Below are 17831 nucleotides of genomic sequence, written 5' to 3'. Positions count from 1 at the left end.
TGACATACCATATATACAAAATAGGTCCTGTTACCAAAAGTAAAAATGGCCATACTTAATTTTATAACTAGACTCATGCCCTTGGCACCACCTTAGGCCTAAGTCATCAAGCGACTTTTAAAGCCATTAATTCAGGTGGCCGGGTGGTGGTAAGCCCTTCATGCCACTAAATATTATCCTTAACTTCGAGAAGTTTTTAAGGAAGGGTAAACTGAAGAACTCGTGGGAAAACCCTTAAGCCCGTGCTGAGAGAACTTTGCAAACTCAACGCGGAAGGAGTTGTTCTGAGTTTTCACCCAATGCCACAAACTGGGAACCGAACCCGGCTCCTCTTGCTGCGAGGCGAAAGTGCTAACTAGTCATCAATAAAGTTGTTACTTTTTTCCTACGCATGCGCCATAAACAACTCATGGAGACCATTCCAGGGGTCCGACATTTGTAAAAATCCCGTACATTCGAGATAAAAATTATTTTAGAAATTAACTTAAAAATATGGGCGAAAATCAGTTCCAAATTCTCGAAATCAGCCTTAAATATCGGAAAACAACGCGAAAATTACACTTTGAAATATCAAAATCAGTTTGATTTCTGAAATAAATTTGAGATTCAAAATCCAGTACGCAAAATTTGCGAATGTCAGACCCCTCGAGACCATAACTACACTCGAAATAAATTTTACAACAAGACCCTCGTATTTTAGATTTCTTAGTTTGAAGTAAAATTGATTGGTAGTAAGGTGGAGCTCGTAGCAGACGACAAGAGGTACAAGATCAAACTAAGACGTTTGTCTTTATTTCTCAAGTAATTGCGATAATAAATTCCAAGACGTTATCTAAATCTTACACCTACCATCTTCAAACTCGAAATTCCAAAGCTACTCGGTAACTAGCTTACTAAAACCATTTGAAATTAAATTTAAAAGAATATTGATATAATAATAACCATTCGTACTTGGTTGAGGTGTAGGTTTAACCTCATTTCCGTACATAAATTAGTCATTTGAAACGATACATACCTCAACTTTGTCGTCTCAAAAGACATGCAGTATTCGCGAAAAAGGACGTTTTTAAAGGCAGCAAATCGGCCGTAATAATAAAATCCAGTTTTTCATAATCAGGATGACACAAAATCGCGACGATAAGAAAATAATAACGGCGAAGCTCGCAAGCGGGGCATTTGTTTAGTATAAAGATATCAAGCAAACACGGAAGCCACGCTGTTCTAATAATTTTCGGCTATTATAAAAAAACAAGTGCCTATCATTTTTGACAATAAAGTTCTGTTTTATGTACGATAGATAAAGTGTACACAATTATTTTATCTAATCGTTGAGAATTTTTCAATGTATCATTTTATTTTGTTTATGTCAAAAATAATATATTAGTCTTGGCCTAAAAACATTTAATGCCATTAATGGTTACGACAAAAATGGTATTACTGGGTGGTCGGATTGGCTGATAAGTGATATTTTTACAAATATCATTAATTTAAATCTAGATTTTTTTAAATTGTTTTAGAAATTAAACACCTAATTCAATAAATTATTTTCTTGATTTTTTATTATTTTAGAAATTAAACACCTAATTCAATAAATTATTTTCTTGATTTTTTATTATTTTAGTAATTATACACCTTATTCAATAAATTATTTTCTTGATTTTTTATTATTTTAGAAATTAAACACTTAATTCCATAATTTACTTTCTAGATTTTTTAAAATTATTTTAGAAATTGAACTCCTAATTCAATAAATTATTTTCTACATTTTTTAAATTATTTTAGAAATTATTCTTAATTCAATAATTTATTTTTAGATTTTTTGAAAATTATTTTAGAAATTTAACACCAAGTTCAATAATTCATTTTCTAGATTTTTAAAAAATAATTTTAGAAATTACTCTTAATTTAATAATTAATTTTATAGATTTTTTAAAATAATTTTAGAAATTGAACTCCTAATTTAATAATTTTTTTCTAGATTTTTTGAAAATTATTTTAGAAATGAAACACCCAATTCAACAATTCATTTTCTAGATTTTAGAAATAAGCATCCAGCGGCAATATTAAATAGAAATTAAGCACCCTAAATTTTAAACGAGTTAGTCTAGGCATTCATTGTGCTTTGCAAACGTTTCGTCAATCTAAGATGGCAACGTTATCAAAGCAACCAGAAGTTGCAAATTCTAAAGGGCTTTGTTTAACCTCTAAAACGTTGAGTACGGACTGATTTTAAATAATTGTTCATTTTAACCCCCCTTAAGGTTAAATTTAGATTAAAACTATAGTACTATCGAAATGGTTTCGTATGAAGAAAAAAAAACACTAAAAAAGATTTAAAAAAAATGTCTGCAGAGGAGCGCCAAGAAAATTACGTCGAAGAAAAACTTAAAATGAATGAAAAGAAGATTTGACTTGAGGGTGGATTCTCTACTTGAAATAACGTTTCTTTCATACAGAGGAGTTCCTTACAAAGTATGACCTTACTTGTCAGTGTGGATAAAGAAAACGAGACGGTAAAGTCAGCGTTGTACTACAATGGATCAAATGGTAAGTAACGAGCGACAATTTCAACTTGCTTCAGTTTAGCACGCGTAGCCTTTAGAAATGCAGAGTAGGCTGAATATTGGATGGAGAATGTCGTAACTTCAAAATTGTCGCATTTGCGGTTTCGTTGTTTTCAGTCGTAATACAATTAAAATAAATTCCTTTTTTAGACGAGCTAACAATATAGACCAAGTTTTCTCCACATTTTTCATTATTTTTTGTTTTAGTAGAGTCCACACATCAATTTGGCCGTCGTGTACCCACCCTCTTTCAAAAATCGATAATATTAGGTTTCGGTAGCTTTTCTGTTTACGGGTATGAAATAATAGTATTTTGGTACCTTTTTCGTTTTTAATAGTACGGCTGGGTACACGAAGGCAATATTATTGTTTGGGCTGTACTAAATCCAAAAAATATGAAAGATGGCAAAAAGTGAGGTAATTTATTTTGGAAATCCAGCCACAGAATCAATAATAAGGTAGTCTTCTAGGAACTATGAATCAGGTCGAATCGTATATCACCGATGCTATGATAAAACCAAAGAAACTAAATTGGATGGTTTTTTAAATTATTTTCTATTCTATAATTTGCTCGAACTAACTCGTAAGTTACGGGATTACAGACGAGTGTTAATTTTGGTTGTCCTTTGTACACGTAGCAAGTTAGCTAACAATCAACGTTGGGTAAAAAATAAATTAGCTCGTATGAATAAGCTTTTTGCGAGTTACAACAATTTCCCCTTCAAAATCAGGCGCCTTGGAGAATGCCTCGTGTCACTCAAGCGAACAGTTACACGGATTTTTATTACAAATTCAGCACCCAAAGCTATAAATTGCGTACTCAGTTACTTGACACCATTGATAAAGGCGGATAACGGTCTAAGCCTACGCCATAGACGAATCTGAACTCCTTTCTTACGAAGGTGATGTCGGGTAATCCCGTCACCAGAAAGAGTTAAGACAGAGTAAGGTGGGTGTCGGCAAAAGGGCCGACTCAGCTAGTTGCGTAATAGGCGACTGCCTTTCGTCCGCAACAATTTTTAAAGACCGCCACTGAAGAGAGAGAAAGTACAGAATGTCGCGCGAGCGGCTAAAACGGATATCCGGTTTACGGGATTCGAAACAATGGAAAGAATGTTCGGTCAATTCGCTTGATTGACTAAGGATCCGTTTCCCTATCGCCGCAATATTTATCTGATCAGTTTTTTCAATTTAAGGGTTTCGAAGGGGCCATCTGCGGAGTCTCACCCAGAGCGAAGACCAAAAAATACAAAATGGTTTGTAAAAAACATTTTGGTGGCGCCATTTTGTACAAATCATTATTTTTTTATTTTTTAATTACCGGCAATATTGCTATCATTGTTGATTGGCCAGTGGCGCACCCAGGGGGCAGTTTGGGGGTTAACCTTCCCCCCGAAAAATCAAATAAAGTCTAAAATTAGTGTTGTTAATTAGTAAGTGCCGCTTTATTTAAATTTGCTAACAATACTAGACTAATCAAAGAATTAAAACTTTTATTTTTTTTCGGAAAAATACGGAACATTTTCCGGAAAAAAGGCCTCGGTCATTTTCAGGAAAATTTTCCGACTTACAAGACAATTTAAAATTTTGGGTTCTAGTTACAATTTGCAACTAAGATTGGTATTTTCCGCGTTTTTAGATGTATTTTTGAACGACGTTTTGCATCTTTAACATCGCGGCTCTATTTCACTGTAATGCGAAGGTGCAGTAAAACATTAGTAAGGGCTACAAAGGGACATCTATATTAGTAACTGAAAAAATCCTAGGTGCGCCCCTGTGTTTGGCAGTAGAACCTTAGATTAGGTATTTTTTAAATGGCTAGTCAAAAAGGCGAGAGAGTGCATAACAATATTTAGAATAGAATATTAAAACAATGATACATCGCTATTTCAAGGTAAGCAATGATTTGTTTTAAGGGTTTCGCAAACATATCTACATACATATTGATAATCTGGCCAAATTTTCGCACTTGCATATTGAAAAGGGAGACATAACTCTATGATGACTGTAGGAATTTAGATGTTATGACCAAATCGAAAACTACAATCAGTGCTATAAAAAACTAGGCAATACCTATCATACTTTTAAACATACATTTTTATAGATCTTTTAAACGTACTAATTTGTAGGAATATAGTTAAATTTTTCCTTTCCTTGATTTTTGGGATAATTTGTACAGCTAATTTATATTGTCTTTATTTGATATTATATTTCGTAATAAATATTCAACCAAACAAAATTCGAAATGACATTTTTCTAAATTGATAATAAAATTTATTTAAAAGTCCAATATTTTGGCAGTATTTGCAAATCTACATGTACCTAATTTTGTTGTCATTTGTTACGTCTCATTATTTATTTGATTTTGTTCACAATGCGCTTCTGTTAAGCCTTTGTTTGAATTTTTCTAGTAATTTTTCCTTGGACAAAAAATGGTATAAAACTGAACAGAAAATGTCTAATTTTCCTTGAAAACCTCAAGTCTATGATTTTAAGAGAAAAATAATATTTCATCCTAACGTTGCCGCACAGTCTAAGTATAGCGCTTGAACCGAACCGTTGTAAGTTTTGAAGAATACGTTGCTGAAACATTATTTACTTATTTATTGGCTTTTAAAAAGCCAGAGCGATTGCCACAAGTTTAAGACAAAACGCGTGAAACAGAATATAGAGACTTTTAAAAGTGTACGTAGTTTAATTAATTCTTCTCAAACATATTTTGGCAACTGACTAGCCGACAGAAAAACAACAATGTTGGTTTTGGCATAAGCAACCGTGAAAATTCGGGCGTAACAGACTACAAAATGACTTTCAAACATTTCCCATATTAAATAAAAAAAATAACACTAATTGTCAGTAAATTCGCGATAAACCATATTTTCATAATGGCTTCTTCCACTTAAAAGCGAGTTTAAAATTATAATGAACGCCAAGAATGAAATTATTTTATACTTATAAATAATAATAATACCAGAAGCCTATAATAAGAGGAGCCTCTAACTCGCTATACCACCAACGTAAAACTTTTGAAACGGCTTGTTTTCGACACGGAGCAAAGAAGGAATTAACGCGGCCTAGGACTAGCGAATCTAGTCTTTGTAGCGAAAAAGTAGTTTGCTCTCCAAAACGTCGGTTGGCAAACCTGAAACGTAGGTATAGATCATCCTGGGTTTAAAACTTTAAACGCGAAAGGCGGGCAAGGCTTAGGGTTTTTCAAAGCGTATTGAGAAAATTATTCATTAGTATGTATATTTATGATAGCAAATAGTTTTAACATTTATTACCTTTATTATGTAGAAATAACCAAGCTCAATCAAAGCGAAGCGAGTCCCAAAATTTAAAATGCCCAGCAAAATCCTATGGGACTTCTACGAGCTAAAATCATGTAAAATGTAAAGAATCGTCTGCATTTTTCAAATGTTTTCTCCGCTACTGCTCGCGTATGAATCGAGGGCTATCCAATCATTCCAATGTTAGAGATTTTGTACATCTGATTTCAGATTTCAATATTTAATTCATTTAAGTTATTAAAGCTACTATATTTAAACGGGATTTCAAATGATTTCACTGCTGATTTGTACACCTCAAGTCTCTCTTTATGAATATATATTATAGGCTTCTGATAATACTTATTGAATAATGAATAAATTGTTGGCACGCTATATTGCACCATATTAACTATTTCAATAGGAAATTCAACTTCCCCCTTGTATGGAGTGCGTTTTTTAACACACCTTTCACAACACTCTCCAGCCGATTCCGTCCAGCTAAGTTGGAAGCGCTGTCAATACATAAATAATGTTTCCATAATTCGGTTTGCAGAAGGGAGCCCAATGCAATCTGCCTAAATAAATAAGAGCTTAGCAATTTCACGGATATTAGCCTTTAGCAATAAAAGATTTATTTATGCTCTGGGAGAATGTTGCAACGATACGCGGTCGAAAATTTCCCCCGGCACGAGCTTTTAAGCAACCAATGAGATTTGATTTGATTGTTGGGGGAAATAGGAGCCTACTGTTACATCATTAAGAGGATTGAGAACAACATTAAAATATTCTCATTATCATCATATGTAGTCATTCGCGTTAAGATATTGTTTTATTTGATTGTTACGACAAACCAAACTGCCACATTTAAATATAAATACACTAATTATTATCAAAACCAAAAATAATTTAGCCCTATGCTTTCGTAGTATTCGTTCAAGTGATTGTTCAATTTTTTTTGTTGTTATTATGGATTAAAAGGATACAAATTCATAGGACATAAAGTCACGTAATTCATAAAGGGTTAAGGGTACACTGGAATAACCCAGAATGCAAACAACTTATAAAATTTTATCCTATTAAGGCATAAATTATTAACAACATACTGAATAAATTGAAGAGATTTGGATCAAATGTACGTATTAAAAATTTATATTTTTAAATGTATTAGGTTAATTTTAAAAATTTCAGACAATACTTAAAATATAAAAATATATATTTTTAAATGTAATAGGTGAATTTTAAAATTTTCAGACAATACTTAAATATAAAAATAAATATTTTTAAATGTATTAGGCGAATTTTGAAACTTTCAGCTAATAATTACAATATTTGTAAGAATTTTTGTTGTAGAATTCAAAATATGCACTCCTTTTAAAAAAGCAATAAACATTTAAAAATGGAGAAGACCAAAAAATCTGGATTAAGTTGAGAAATTTCTTTTTCATGTCTTATGATCGCGGAACTAATCACATGAAACTTCTCAGCCCTAGATATAAATGAAGCTCGCGCGAAAAACCAGTCCAATTTAAATATAATTTCCGTTCAATTTATTAAATAGCTGATGTTTAATCGCTATCTGATTAATTATTGACTTAACTTTTATTTTATTGATTACAAATAGAAGGGTCTACTTATGAGCAGACTACCCGAGGTGATAATCACCGATTTGGTTGAAACTAGGTGGGTATGTAGACCTTATAGTAACATGAAATTTCACCAAGGGAAAATTTGCAATTGGCATTAGTTTTGCCATGGCAACCGAAAATGCTTTGACAACACAGTATGTATATATTCCCATTGAAAATAACAATCTGATCAATTTTTACATATTTTGACCAAATTGACCAAAAATCATCAAAATATCACAAAATTAATTTCATTTGTCAATTTTGATCTATTTTTTTTTGGTTTTGAAATTTTAATTTTTTTTTACATTTTTCACATACCGTGTTGTCAAAAACATTTTCGGTTGCCATGGCAATACTAATGCCCATTGCAACTTTTCCCTTGGTGAAATTTCATGTTACTATAAGGTCTACATACCCACCTAGTTTCAACCAAATCGGTGATTATCACCTCGGGTAGTCTCCTCGTTAGCGTAAGATCGAAGTATCAGTAATATTTCATCTTACAACTTAAGAGATAGAGTGGAGCATTCTCAGTGGCGTTAATCGAATTCTTGTTAAAACAACATTAAAAAGAATCGGCTTAATCCGGGTCTATCGGTGACACTTAATGAACCCTAACAGGGCCCCATTTTTACACGGGATTCGCGACGTAGGGTCGTATCTTATCTCCAAAAGCCAAGAACGCATTAGTTTCGCGATCAATCCATTAATTTTTCTCATACTTGAAAAATATTTAACTCGAAAAAATTGGACATCGAAATCCGGCCAGCGACGTTGAAAAAACCAGACGAAAATGTCCGCCAAAATAAATCGCATTTTTTTTCCCTTTCGCTGCGCTATCTTGATAACAAATACCACCAGCACCAGGCGGCTTTAGCCGGACCATAGATGGATAACGTAGCGTGGATAATATGATGCATCGAGTATCTGATCGCGTTTGTCACCACACAAAACGACCCCCCACCCCTCCCGGAGAGTAAGAAGTTAGGCCTTGTCCGTAGACGTCGAATGAAATTCCCTGACGTAGAAAGACAATCTTTGATGGTAACAAGATGGCCACGTACATCGTTGGAGTTTCGCATTATAAAAATTTATATTTATTCCGTTAAAATGGAGTAGGAACCAAATTGTACGCTAATATGATTGGTTTCTAACGTAACTAGGGTCAATCAGTTCCAGCTAAACTAAAACAGACCGAGTCAAGAATAGTTTAAAGGGGAACCAAGCTCTCATCGAGGTTCGATTTCAATTCTTTCATTTCTACATTTAACACTTCTTGTCAGAAATACTTGGATTTATTACAGAAAAATATTTTGAATATAATTTTAAGTGATATTTTATTTAAAAACTATATACAATAGCCGAAACTATGAAATAAATTTGGTTTTAACCAACTTGTTAAAATGGGAAAATCACGTGGCTACCATATCACAGCCAACTTCGATTCGGTAACTCGTGCTCATAGTTGGCCGTGCGACGGAAAAGAAAAAAAATTATTCCTTCCAGGTACTGCAGACAGTTAATAACTTACACCTTTCCATTACAAGATGTTTTAAATAATAATAATAATAATAATAATAATAATAATATTAAAACGATAATTTAGATGAATCGATCAAAATTTAAACCGCGATTAGCAAAATAAAAATTAATAACAGTTCGTATTTCTTCGGATAGATGGCGTTGCAGCTCTCCACAAAGTCGCGTGTCTACGATATTTTCAGCCCCCCCCCTGGACTTTATTGTTTCGCCTATTTCAACACAAAAAAAAACCATTAATTTTTCGTAGTTGTGATATAATTTAAATATTATAGTTTTTGGATTGCTGGCGCCATCTGTTAAGGATATTTTAAAATCTTCCTTTAATGGCATTACCCCTGTGAAAGGATCTTCTCCCTTGACAAATGGAAACGGGTCTATAGATATAAGTTTTTATTTGAATCACAAATATTAGCTTCCACAGCGACACCTCAAATGTTCGATTACAAACGAAAGATGGCGCAGCGATAGATTTAAAGTCAGGTCCATCTTTTAAAACGGAATATTAATTTCAAGGATCTCACAATTTATTTATATTTAAAATGTGTAGAAATAACTAATAAAATAATACGAAACATTTATCTTTTCTGATGCTAGGTGGCGCACATTTCTAAGGTATAGGATTGCAAGCCTACATTACACACTTAAAACAGTTGCTCAAATAAAATAACTACGTACATGCTTATTTTTTAAATGATAAATTTAAAGAAACGCGGATGAACTCAAACTGTATTCATACAGCTATTAGCAACCCGATATATCCAGGTTTTCCCACGAATATTTCCCTGATTTATTCAGGTGCGAGATAAAATAAAACTAATATTTACAGAGTAACTCATTTCATGATTGTCACATTTAAGTTAAATTGGTTCAATATAATAATAATAATAATAATAATAATAATCAGCTAGGCTAATACCCAAGAAATGAAATAAAATCTTTAATAAAAAAACGTATTGATATAAATTTCTATTCCTTATAGGGCCAACTTTCTGAACCTTCAAAAATTTCCCTGATTTTTACTAAAATATTTTAATTTCCCTGATATAATAATAATAATTATCAGCTAGGCTAATACCCAAGGCAACACCTTAGGCCTAAGTCATCAAGCGACTTCTAAAGCCATTAATTCAGGTGGCCGGGTTACAACGCGTAGGAGGGTGGTGGCAAGCCCTTCGTGCCACGCGTGGCAAAAGCTCACTACACTAACTATTACCGTTAACCTAAACAAGTTTTTATGGAAGGGGAAACTGAAGAACTCGGGGGGAAAACCCCTTAAACCAGCGGGGAGTTGTTCCGAGTTTCCACCCAGTGCCACAAACTGAGATCAAACCGAAAATTGAATATTTCCAGGTTTTTAAGTTTTTCGGACTGTATGAACCCTGTCAAAGGTCTCGACCACAACACCATCAGAGTCAATTCAATAACGGATCTTAAAATGACTGCAGGGTGAGACTAAAATATGGATAGGTCAAAAAGTTGCGGGAACCCGGGGCTTTCTGAACCGCGACGGTTGAAAACTGGTTGGGCTTTACTTTCGAAGCGGACGAAAAAAGATGAAAAATCTACATCGGTTCTGAAGCGCACAATGAGAAATCCGGGGATCTGGCGGGGCGTAAGCTTCACTCAGCGGGAGGAAGCCTTGATCCAAACATGTGTATTTGGCTACAAGTAGAGCCTGATTTTGCTTGTACCGATTTATCTATTTCTTAAATAGCGACACGACCCACAAATTGTTATACAGAAACGGCCCGCGTGTACGCCCCAGTCACCGACTGATTTGTCATTTTTTGTATAATCCAAAAAGACCTCATTTCGATTGATGTTAAGTTGCATTCCATTCGCGAATCCATATATTTCAAACGAAAACTACGCTATTAATAATTTTGAAATTTAAAAAGTGCTTGTTTATCATTATGTAACAAGACCGCCAAGACATAATATACTTTTGAAATCAAACATTGCCCTAGAAAGTATTACAGGGTTTGACAAAATTTCCGGAATGAAGTTCCCTGACATTTCCAGGTTTTCCCTGACCAAATTTCCAAATTTTCCCTGTGCATTTTTGTAGAATAAATGAATGGTTTGAGGTAGAAAATCTTGGAAAATATTTTCTTACAAAATTTATTTGCCTGATTTTTTGGGGTCATTTTAAAATTCCCTTACTTTTTGGGACCCTTTTCAAATTCCTTGTTTCCCTGAAATTTTGGGATAATTTTCAAATTCCTGGACTTTTCCCTGACATTTTGGGATAATTTTCAAATTCCTGGACTTTTCCCTGACATTTTGGAATAATTTTCAAATTCCTGGACTTTTCCCTGACATTTTGGAATAATTTTCAAATTCCTGGACTTTTCCCTGACATTTTGGAATAATTTTCAAATTCCTGGACTTTTCCCTGACATTTTGGAATAATTTTCAAATTCCTGGACTTTTCCCTGACATTTTGGAATAATTTTCAAATTCCTGGAATTTTCCCTGTCATTTTGGAATTTATTTTCAAATTCCTGGACTTTTCCCTGTCAATTTGTAATCATTTTCAAATTCCTGGACTTTTCCCTGTCATTTTGAAATTATTTTTCAAATTCCATAGTTTGTTAGCATTAGATAATATTTTCATTGAGAAAAATTAAAAACTCTGTATGTAAATCGTGTAAAAGTGATTCAAGATACAGCTTTAGTTGAGTTTTTTTATACCATTCCCTAAAACGTAAATCATCATCATGTCATCATCTACAAAATAAAATCAATATTACAATAGATAAATTCTGAAACTGATAGCGATAAAAAGGCAGTTTATTAAGCCTTGGTATACACTTAAGTGGAGAAATGAACATCGTTTCATACGTTAATGAAGAAAAATTAATTTTCTATTTACTTCAAAATAAGAAGGACAATTCTAGCCAATAGAAATCCGAAAAACGAAACTTAACGCGCCACAACAACATGGCAGCCACATGGATTAGCTATATGTTCACACCCCCCCTTTTCTCATCCCCGTTTGACCCTAGTTTTCCGTTGGTTCTTAACTACACCACCAGAGCGCGCATTTAACAATCGCACGAAGCACATATTCGGGAACGGGGTGTCCCTGTGTTAATTTAATTAGTCCATGGGGCGAGCCAGCGAGGAATGGCAGAGTCACGTGACGAAAGGGGAGGAGCTACCGGAAATTCAACCAAAATATTTCATACGATTCTGTGGGACTTGAACGCGCTCGTTACAGTGTTACTTTGAATTTAAATTTAATGTTGTAAAATATTTGTATGAATATGCTAACTAGGGTTGACCGATATCGTAATTTAACCGATTCCGATACCGATACCGATTTCACATTTCAACCGATACCGATACCGATTTTTTTACCGATATAGCAAATCGGTACCGATACCGATTTTCCCGATTTTTTACCGATTTTCACCGATACCGATTTTTTACCGATTTCCACCGATATCGATTTTTTACCCATTGCCAATGGTCTAAATAAAATGAAGAATAGCTGATCGAATTTAGAAAAAAAAACATAATAATTTAAATTTTTAATATTTAGTTATTTACCTCACTACATTTAAAATTGAAATTATACTTTCAATTTCAAAATCGGTTTTAAATAATCGGGAAAAAATCGGGTAAAATCGGTATCGGAAGTTTTTTTTTATAATCGGGTAAAATCTGTATTTTCGACGCGAATCGATTAATCGGGAAAATCGCGATATCGGTGACCGATACCGATTTCATATCGGTTTGGGCCCAACACTAGTACTAACCCTTTGACACAAAATGAGCTTTAATATACCTAACTTTATTTCAGACGGAATCGAGAAAATCCCTGCCTTTGGTAGCGGTAACAGGGAAACATTAATAACGAATGAAAAATCAAAAGTTCTAATCCTGTCAATGCTCAGCCCGAAAGGCGATTTCTCGCGGACTGTCAGAGCTAATTAAGGCTCGTTTGGCCGGAGTCAGTTGGGAATGAACGGGCAGATCGAGAGGGCTTCGAGAGGTTGAAGAAACAAGACGTCTTAGCCACGACGTCTAATCGCCAGCCATTCTTTAATGCATAATTACTAGAACTCTAGCAACAACGCCAGTGAACCGTCTCTCGCGAACCCGGAGCTAAAATATTGTAAGTCTGAGTTCTGTCAAAATAGTGGATTAACATTCGATTTTCTAGAGAAAATGATTTATTTTAGATAATTATTTAAAATTAATGTAGCTATAAATCCTATAATAACCGTGAAAGAGGTTCAGCAATAGAAACTTCGGAATGTGAAGCATTGATGTTCCAACTCGTAACAATAAGTTACTATCTACGCTTTCTCAGATATTAAACTCGAGTTTTGTTGGTGCCTTAATAAGAATACGAAACTTTAAAGTTTATATTTCTTTAGTTTGAGTTATACTTTTATTTATTTAAGATGATAGCCGGAAGCTCCGCCATATTGAATACCATATTTCCGGTTTGCTAGGAGCTTATTGGTCCAGTATTTGTTTTTAAGGCTTAGAATACAACATAACCTTTAAGTTAATTTTCATTAGTTTACTTTTATAAGATTGTAGCAGGAAGCACCGCCATATTGAATACCATATTTCCGGTTGGTTAGGAGCTTATTTTTCCAATATTTCAATTAAGTAAAAAAATTTCATTTATAACTAGTGTTGTAAGTCTGAAAATTTTCCGGAAAATGACCGAGGCCTTAGACTTTCATTCCATGATAAGTCTAATATTTTGTTTGCAAATTTAATATAAGCGGCATTTTCGCCTCATTCTTTCGAATCTAAAAGTAAAACTAAACCTCTAGACTAGTTTAAACCGATTAACAATGTAACACTATTTATGTTTTGTAGTATGTTTACTGTTTTTAGACATTTTATATCGATAAAAACATAAATTACTTTTTAAGGGTTTTCAATTTTTTTACGTTTCAATTTTTAATTTTTCAGATTTGAACAAAAGTTTCTGGAAACTTTTCGGCTTTTTATTTTTCCGGAAAATTAACTATTTATAACTAAGCCAAAGCGTCCTTTCTTTCAATAAATATTGAAATTCGGACACTTTGCCTTTGAAAATATTTTAACCAACATCAACGTCAATTAAGTGCTTACTTTAATAAATAAATAATTAATTAATAAAGACCTAATGTGGTGAATATCCTGCAATTTAAGTTATTTTTACAAAAAAAAAGGCGAGAAACATTATTTGAAATTCCTTCAAATAATGATATGCAAAATTAATGCGCTAAAATTTCTATTTATTTTGTGGCTAATCGTAAACCAAGACTTATTTAAAATTATGAGATTTAAATATTTGGTGTCTTGTTCATAAAAATGTCCCCAAATTGTGCGTAACAGTGAGGAATTAGGGGGAAAGGGGTAAAGAGTGTGACCCCCCCCCCGATGAAAATAAAATAAGGGTCATTTGGAACTTCCAAACTCTCAAAGAAAACATTTTTTTTTAAATCTAACTAAATACTTTTGCAATTCAGACTTTTGATATAACTTTTAACTTTGCAAAAATTCTTACCAAAAAACAGTAATAAAAATTTCGAAAATTATAAATTATAAGAAAACGAAGAAGAAAAATTAGTGTAGGTTCATGCTACGATATTTTTGCTTTAAAATTGTAACTATTATCTGTGTAGGTTTTACCCTCACCTGATTGAAATAATAAATTCCTAGTGTTCAAACTTCATACGCAATAAGAACCTTCGTCCAGTTCTCTAAAAAGCAAGACGATTGAGATACGATATTTAGGCTGTAAGGAAACGATCTCCCGAATCCAGGTCAATTACATTCAGAAATGTAATGCCGTTTGTGGTTGCATATTAATTAGTTGGAAAGTTATCCTCTACTGGGAGCATATTTAGCGGCGGCGCACCGTTACGGCCAACTTAATCATCCCTGAGACAACAGGGTTTTAAATTCAAATGGGCCTTTGAAACTCTCGACTATCTACGCTTTCTCAGATATTAAACTCGAGTTTTGGAAAGGTTCAGTCCACTTTTATTTTCTTCTTACGCTTTGTTGGTGCCTTAATTAGAATACGAAAATTTAAAGTTTATATTTCTTTAGTTTGAGGTCTACTTTTATTTATTTAAGATGGTAGCCGGAAGCTCCGCCATATTGAATACCATATTTCCGGTTTGCTAGGAGCTTATTTGTCCAGTATTTGCTTTTAAGGCTTAGAATACAACATAACTTTAAAGTTAATTTTAATTAGTTTATTTTTATTAGATTGTAACAGGAAGCACCGCCATATTGAAAACAATACTTCCGCTTTGCTAAGAGCTTATTTGTCCAGTATTTGTTTTTAAGGCTTAGAATACAACATATCTTTAAAGTTAATTTTCATTAGTTTACTTCTATAAGATTGTAACAGGAAGCACCGCCATGTTGAAAACAATACTTCCGGTTTGTTAGGCCCTTATTAATCGAGCTTTTTTATTTATAGTTAGTACGAACTAAATAAAAAACACCTGCTAACACCCGTTACACCTTTTTTAGCTAACACCCGTTACACTTTTTTTAGCTTAACGTCAATTCACTCTTGCTTCTACCAAACCTAGTGGCAGAAATGTTAATTCGTTGAATAAATATTAGGCTCACGCTCCCTTTAAGTTCTAGCCAACCTAAATGGGTTTCAAAGGGTTTTAATGTAATTAAGTAGATGGGGTTTAAATTTAAGTGCCTTTTAAACAGATGTTAAGGTAAAAATAACATAAATACGTATTTTTTAAGAAAGGTTTTGTGGAAAGATGCGAGGGGCAGGTAACATTTTGGGTGCGTAAAATGATTAAATCAGGGTAATCGTGATTAAATCAGGGTAATCAAGATTAAAAAATCTAATCAAGATTAGAAAATCTAATCACGATTGAAACGAGATTTAATTATTCTAATCATGACATAATATTTTTAATCAGGATTTCATCATTTAAACGACATTTAATCATTCTAATCATGATCTAATCTTTTTAATCAGGATTTAATCATTTTAATCATGATTTAATCAATATAATCGGTCGAATCGATAATCTATCATTAAAATCCAAACTAAAGTACGATTTAATCATACTAATCACGATATATATTTTTTAATCAGGATTTAATCATTTTAAACAGATTTAATCATTTTAATCAGATTTAATCATTTTAAACAGATTTAATCATTTTAATCAGATTTAATCATTTAATCATTATTAAATCAGATTTAAACATTCTAATCATGATTAAACGTGATTTAATCAACTTAACCGTGTTTAAATTGGATTTAATCAACTTAAACGTGTTTAAATTGAATTTAATCAAAATACTCATGATTAAACCGGATTTAATCTTTTGAGGGGTGCGTCGTTAATCAAGGAAGTGACCTGCCCCTCGGAAAGATGGCACTATAGTAAATATTTCAGATTATCCGTTTCAAATTTAATACGGTAAAATTAGCAACAAATTTTTCTTCTTTGCGTTGAAAACAATAACCACTCCAACCGATTGGCCTTGTCAATCACCCAGATGTGGTTACGTAGCTTTGGAATAATAACGATTTTCGACACTAGATGGAGGACATGGGTTGATTCAAATGTTTGCCATTATTATCAAGAAGCTTTTGACTCTAAGAAAACTGAGGATAAGAGGGCAAAGGTTGGCAACTTTTATCGAAGTTGGTCGGTTGACTTTTCTACTTTAGTTTCCCGTCAAACTTTTGCCTTTTTTCCCTTTCATTTTGAGGCTCTCGAGAAGACTGCGGACAAGCAGAACCTGAGGTAACAAGATTTCCCTCCTGAATTCATACACGGTTAGAGGGAAATTTCCTCGCGCGGCTTCCAAAACCATCCATCGGTGAAAACGGTATTGAAATTAGCTCGTCGCCACCGAGGCTTAGAGAATAATAATAATAACAATAATACGAAACACCGACTGGCTTAAAGCAATAACGTCATAACTACAATTTTGACCCAATATACAGACTTCCCATAAAATGGATCGAAGCAATTAGCCTTTTCTGTTTACTTACAAGGAGAGTACCCGAGGTGTTTATTGCCGATTTTGTTCAAAGTCTGGCGTAATGTAGACCTATATGAGAGATGAAATTTCCCAAAAAGGAGACGTTGCACTACCCATTCGTTTTGCTATAGCAACCGAAAATGTTTTTGATCACTTAAAACAATAAAATCTCCATTTAAAAAAGCATGGGAATTTCTCGGTTTCACGAAAATTTTATAAAATTTTTGAAAATCACGAAATGGGTAATTTGGACCACATTTAGGTAAATTTCATCAAGTTTGGGTAAATTGAAACATTTTTAGGGTAAATTTGTAACAAATTTTGGGTAAAATAAGGGAAAAATCTTATTTTGGTTGTAAGTGGTCAAAAACATTTTCGGTTGCCATAGCAAATCGAATGGGTAGTGCAACGTTTCCTTTTGGGAAATTTCATATTTCATATAGGTCTACATTACGCCCGACTTTGAACAAAATCGGCAATAAACACCTCGGGTACTCTCCTTGTTAGAGCCACGTAGCGGTCAACGTGAGAAATTCGTCGCACAAGCTGAGAAATAAGGAATTTTTGAAACTGGACCTGTGGCCAGTAGAGCCTAGGTAGTTTAATTAAAAAACTGGCCACTGGCCACTTACCAATTTTAACCTTCAAAATCAGACTTTCATAATTTATGGTGAAATTATCTACTCTTGACAATATGTGCTAGGGCATAGGCTTAGTAGGTTAGTTATTATGGGTATTTCAAAATTGTGGAGTGTTAAATTAAGAAAGTTCTATAAATCTTGAAGGGGAAAAACTTTGAATTAATTAAGTGGTCACCAGGGCCACTAACA

At 33.4% G+C, this 17831-nt stretch overlaps 1 protein-coding gene across 2 annotated transcripts in view; it reads right to left on the bottom strand.

Moving 5' to 3' along the window:
- The window catches only part of LOC149921227 (ADAMTS-like protein 4), a 226621-nt gene that overhangs the window by 66359 nt on the left and 142431 nt on the right, over window positions 1-17831 (bottom strand). The window contains exon 1 of one of the 2 annotated variants that reach the window (XM_090162572.1): window positions 1016-1204. The exons of the other annotated variant lie outside the window; for it this stretch is intronic. Coding sequence (XP_090018698.1) covers window positions 1016-1041 — 26 coding nt within the window. The 5' untranslated portion in view covers window positions 1042-1204. Of the gene's footprint in view, window positions 1-1015; window positions 1205-17831 lie in introns of those variants that run through there. 2 annotated transcript variants of the gene reach the window in all.

This window comes from Leiobunum rupestre, chromosome 11 (assembly GCF_980474605.1).
Source record: "Leiobunum rupestre chromosome 11, qqLeiRupe1.1.hap1, whole genome shotgun sequence".
Lineage (NCBI taxonomy): Eukaryota > Metazoa > Arthropoda > Arachnida > Opiliones > Sclerosomatidae > Leiobunum > Leiobunum rupestre.
This window is presented reverse-complemented; position numbering and strand designations above follow the sequence as displayed.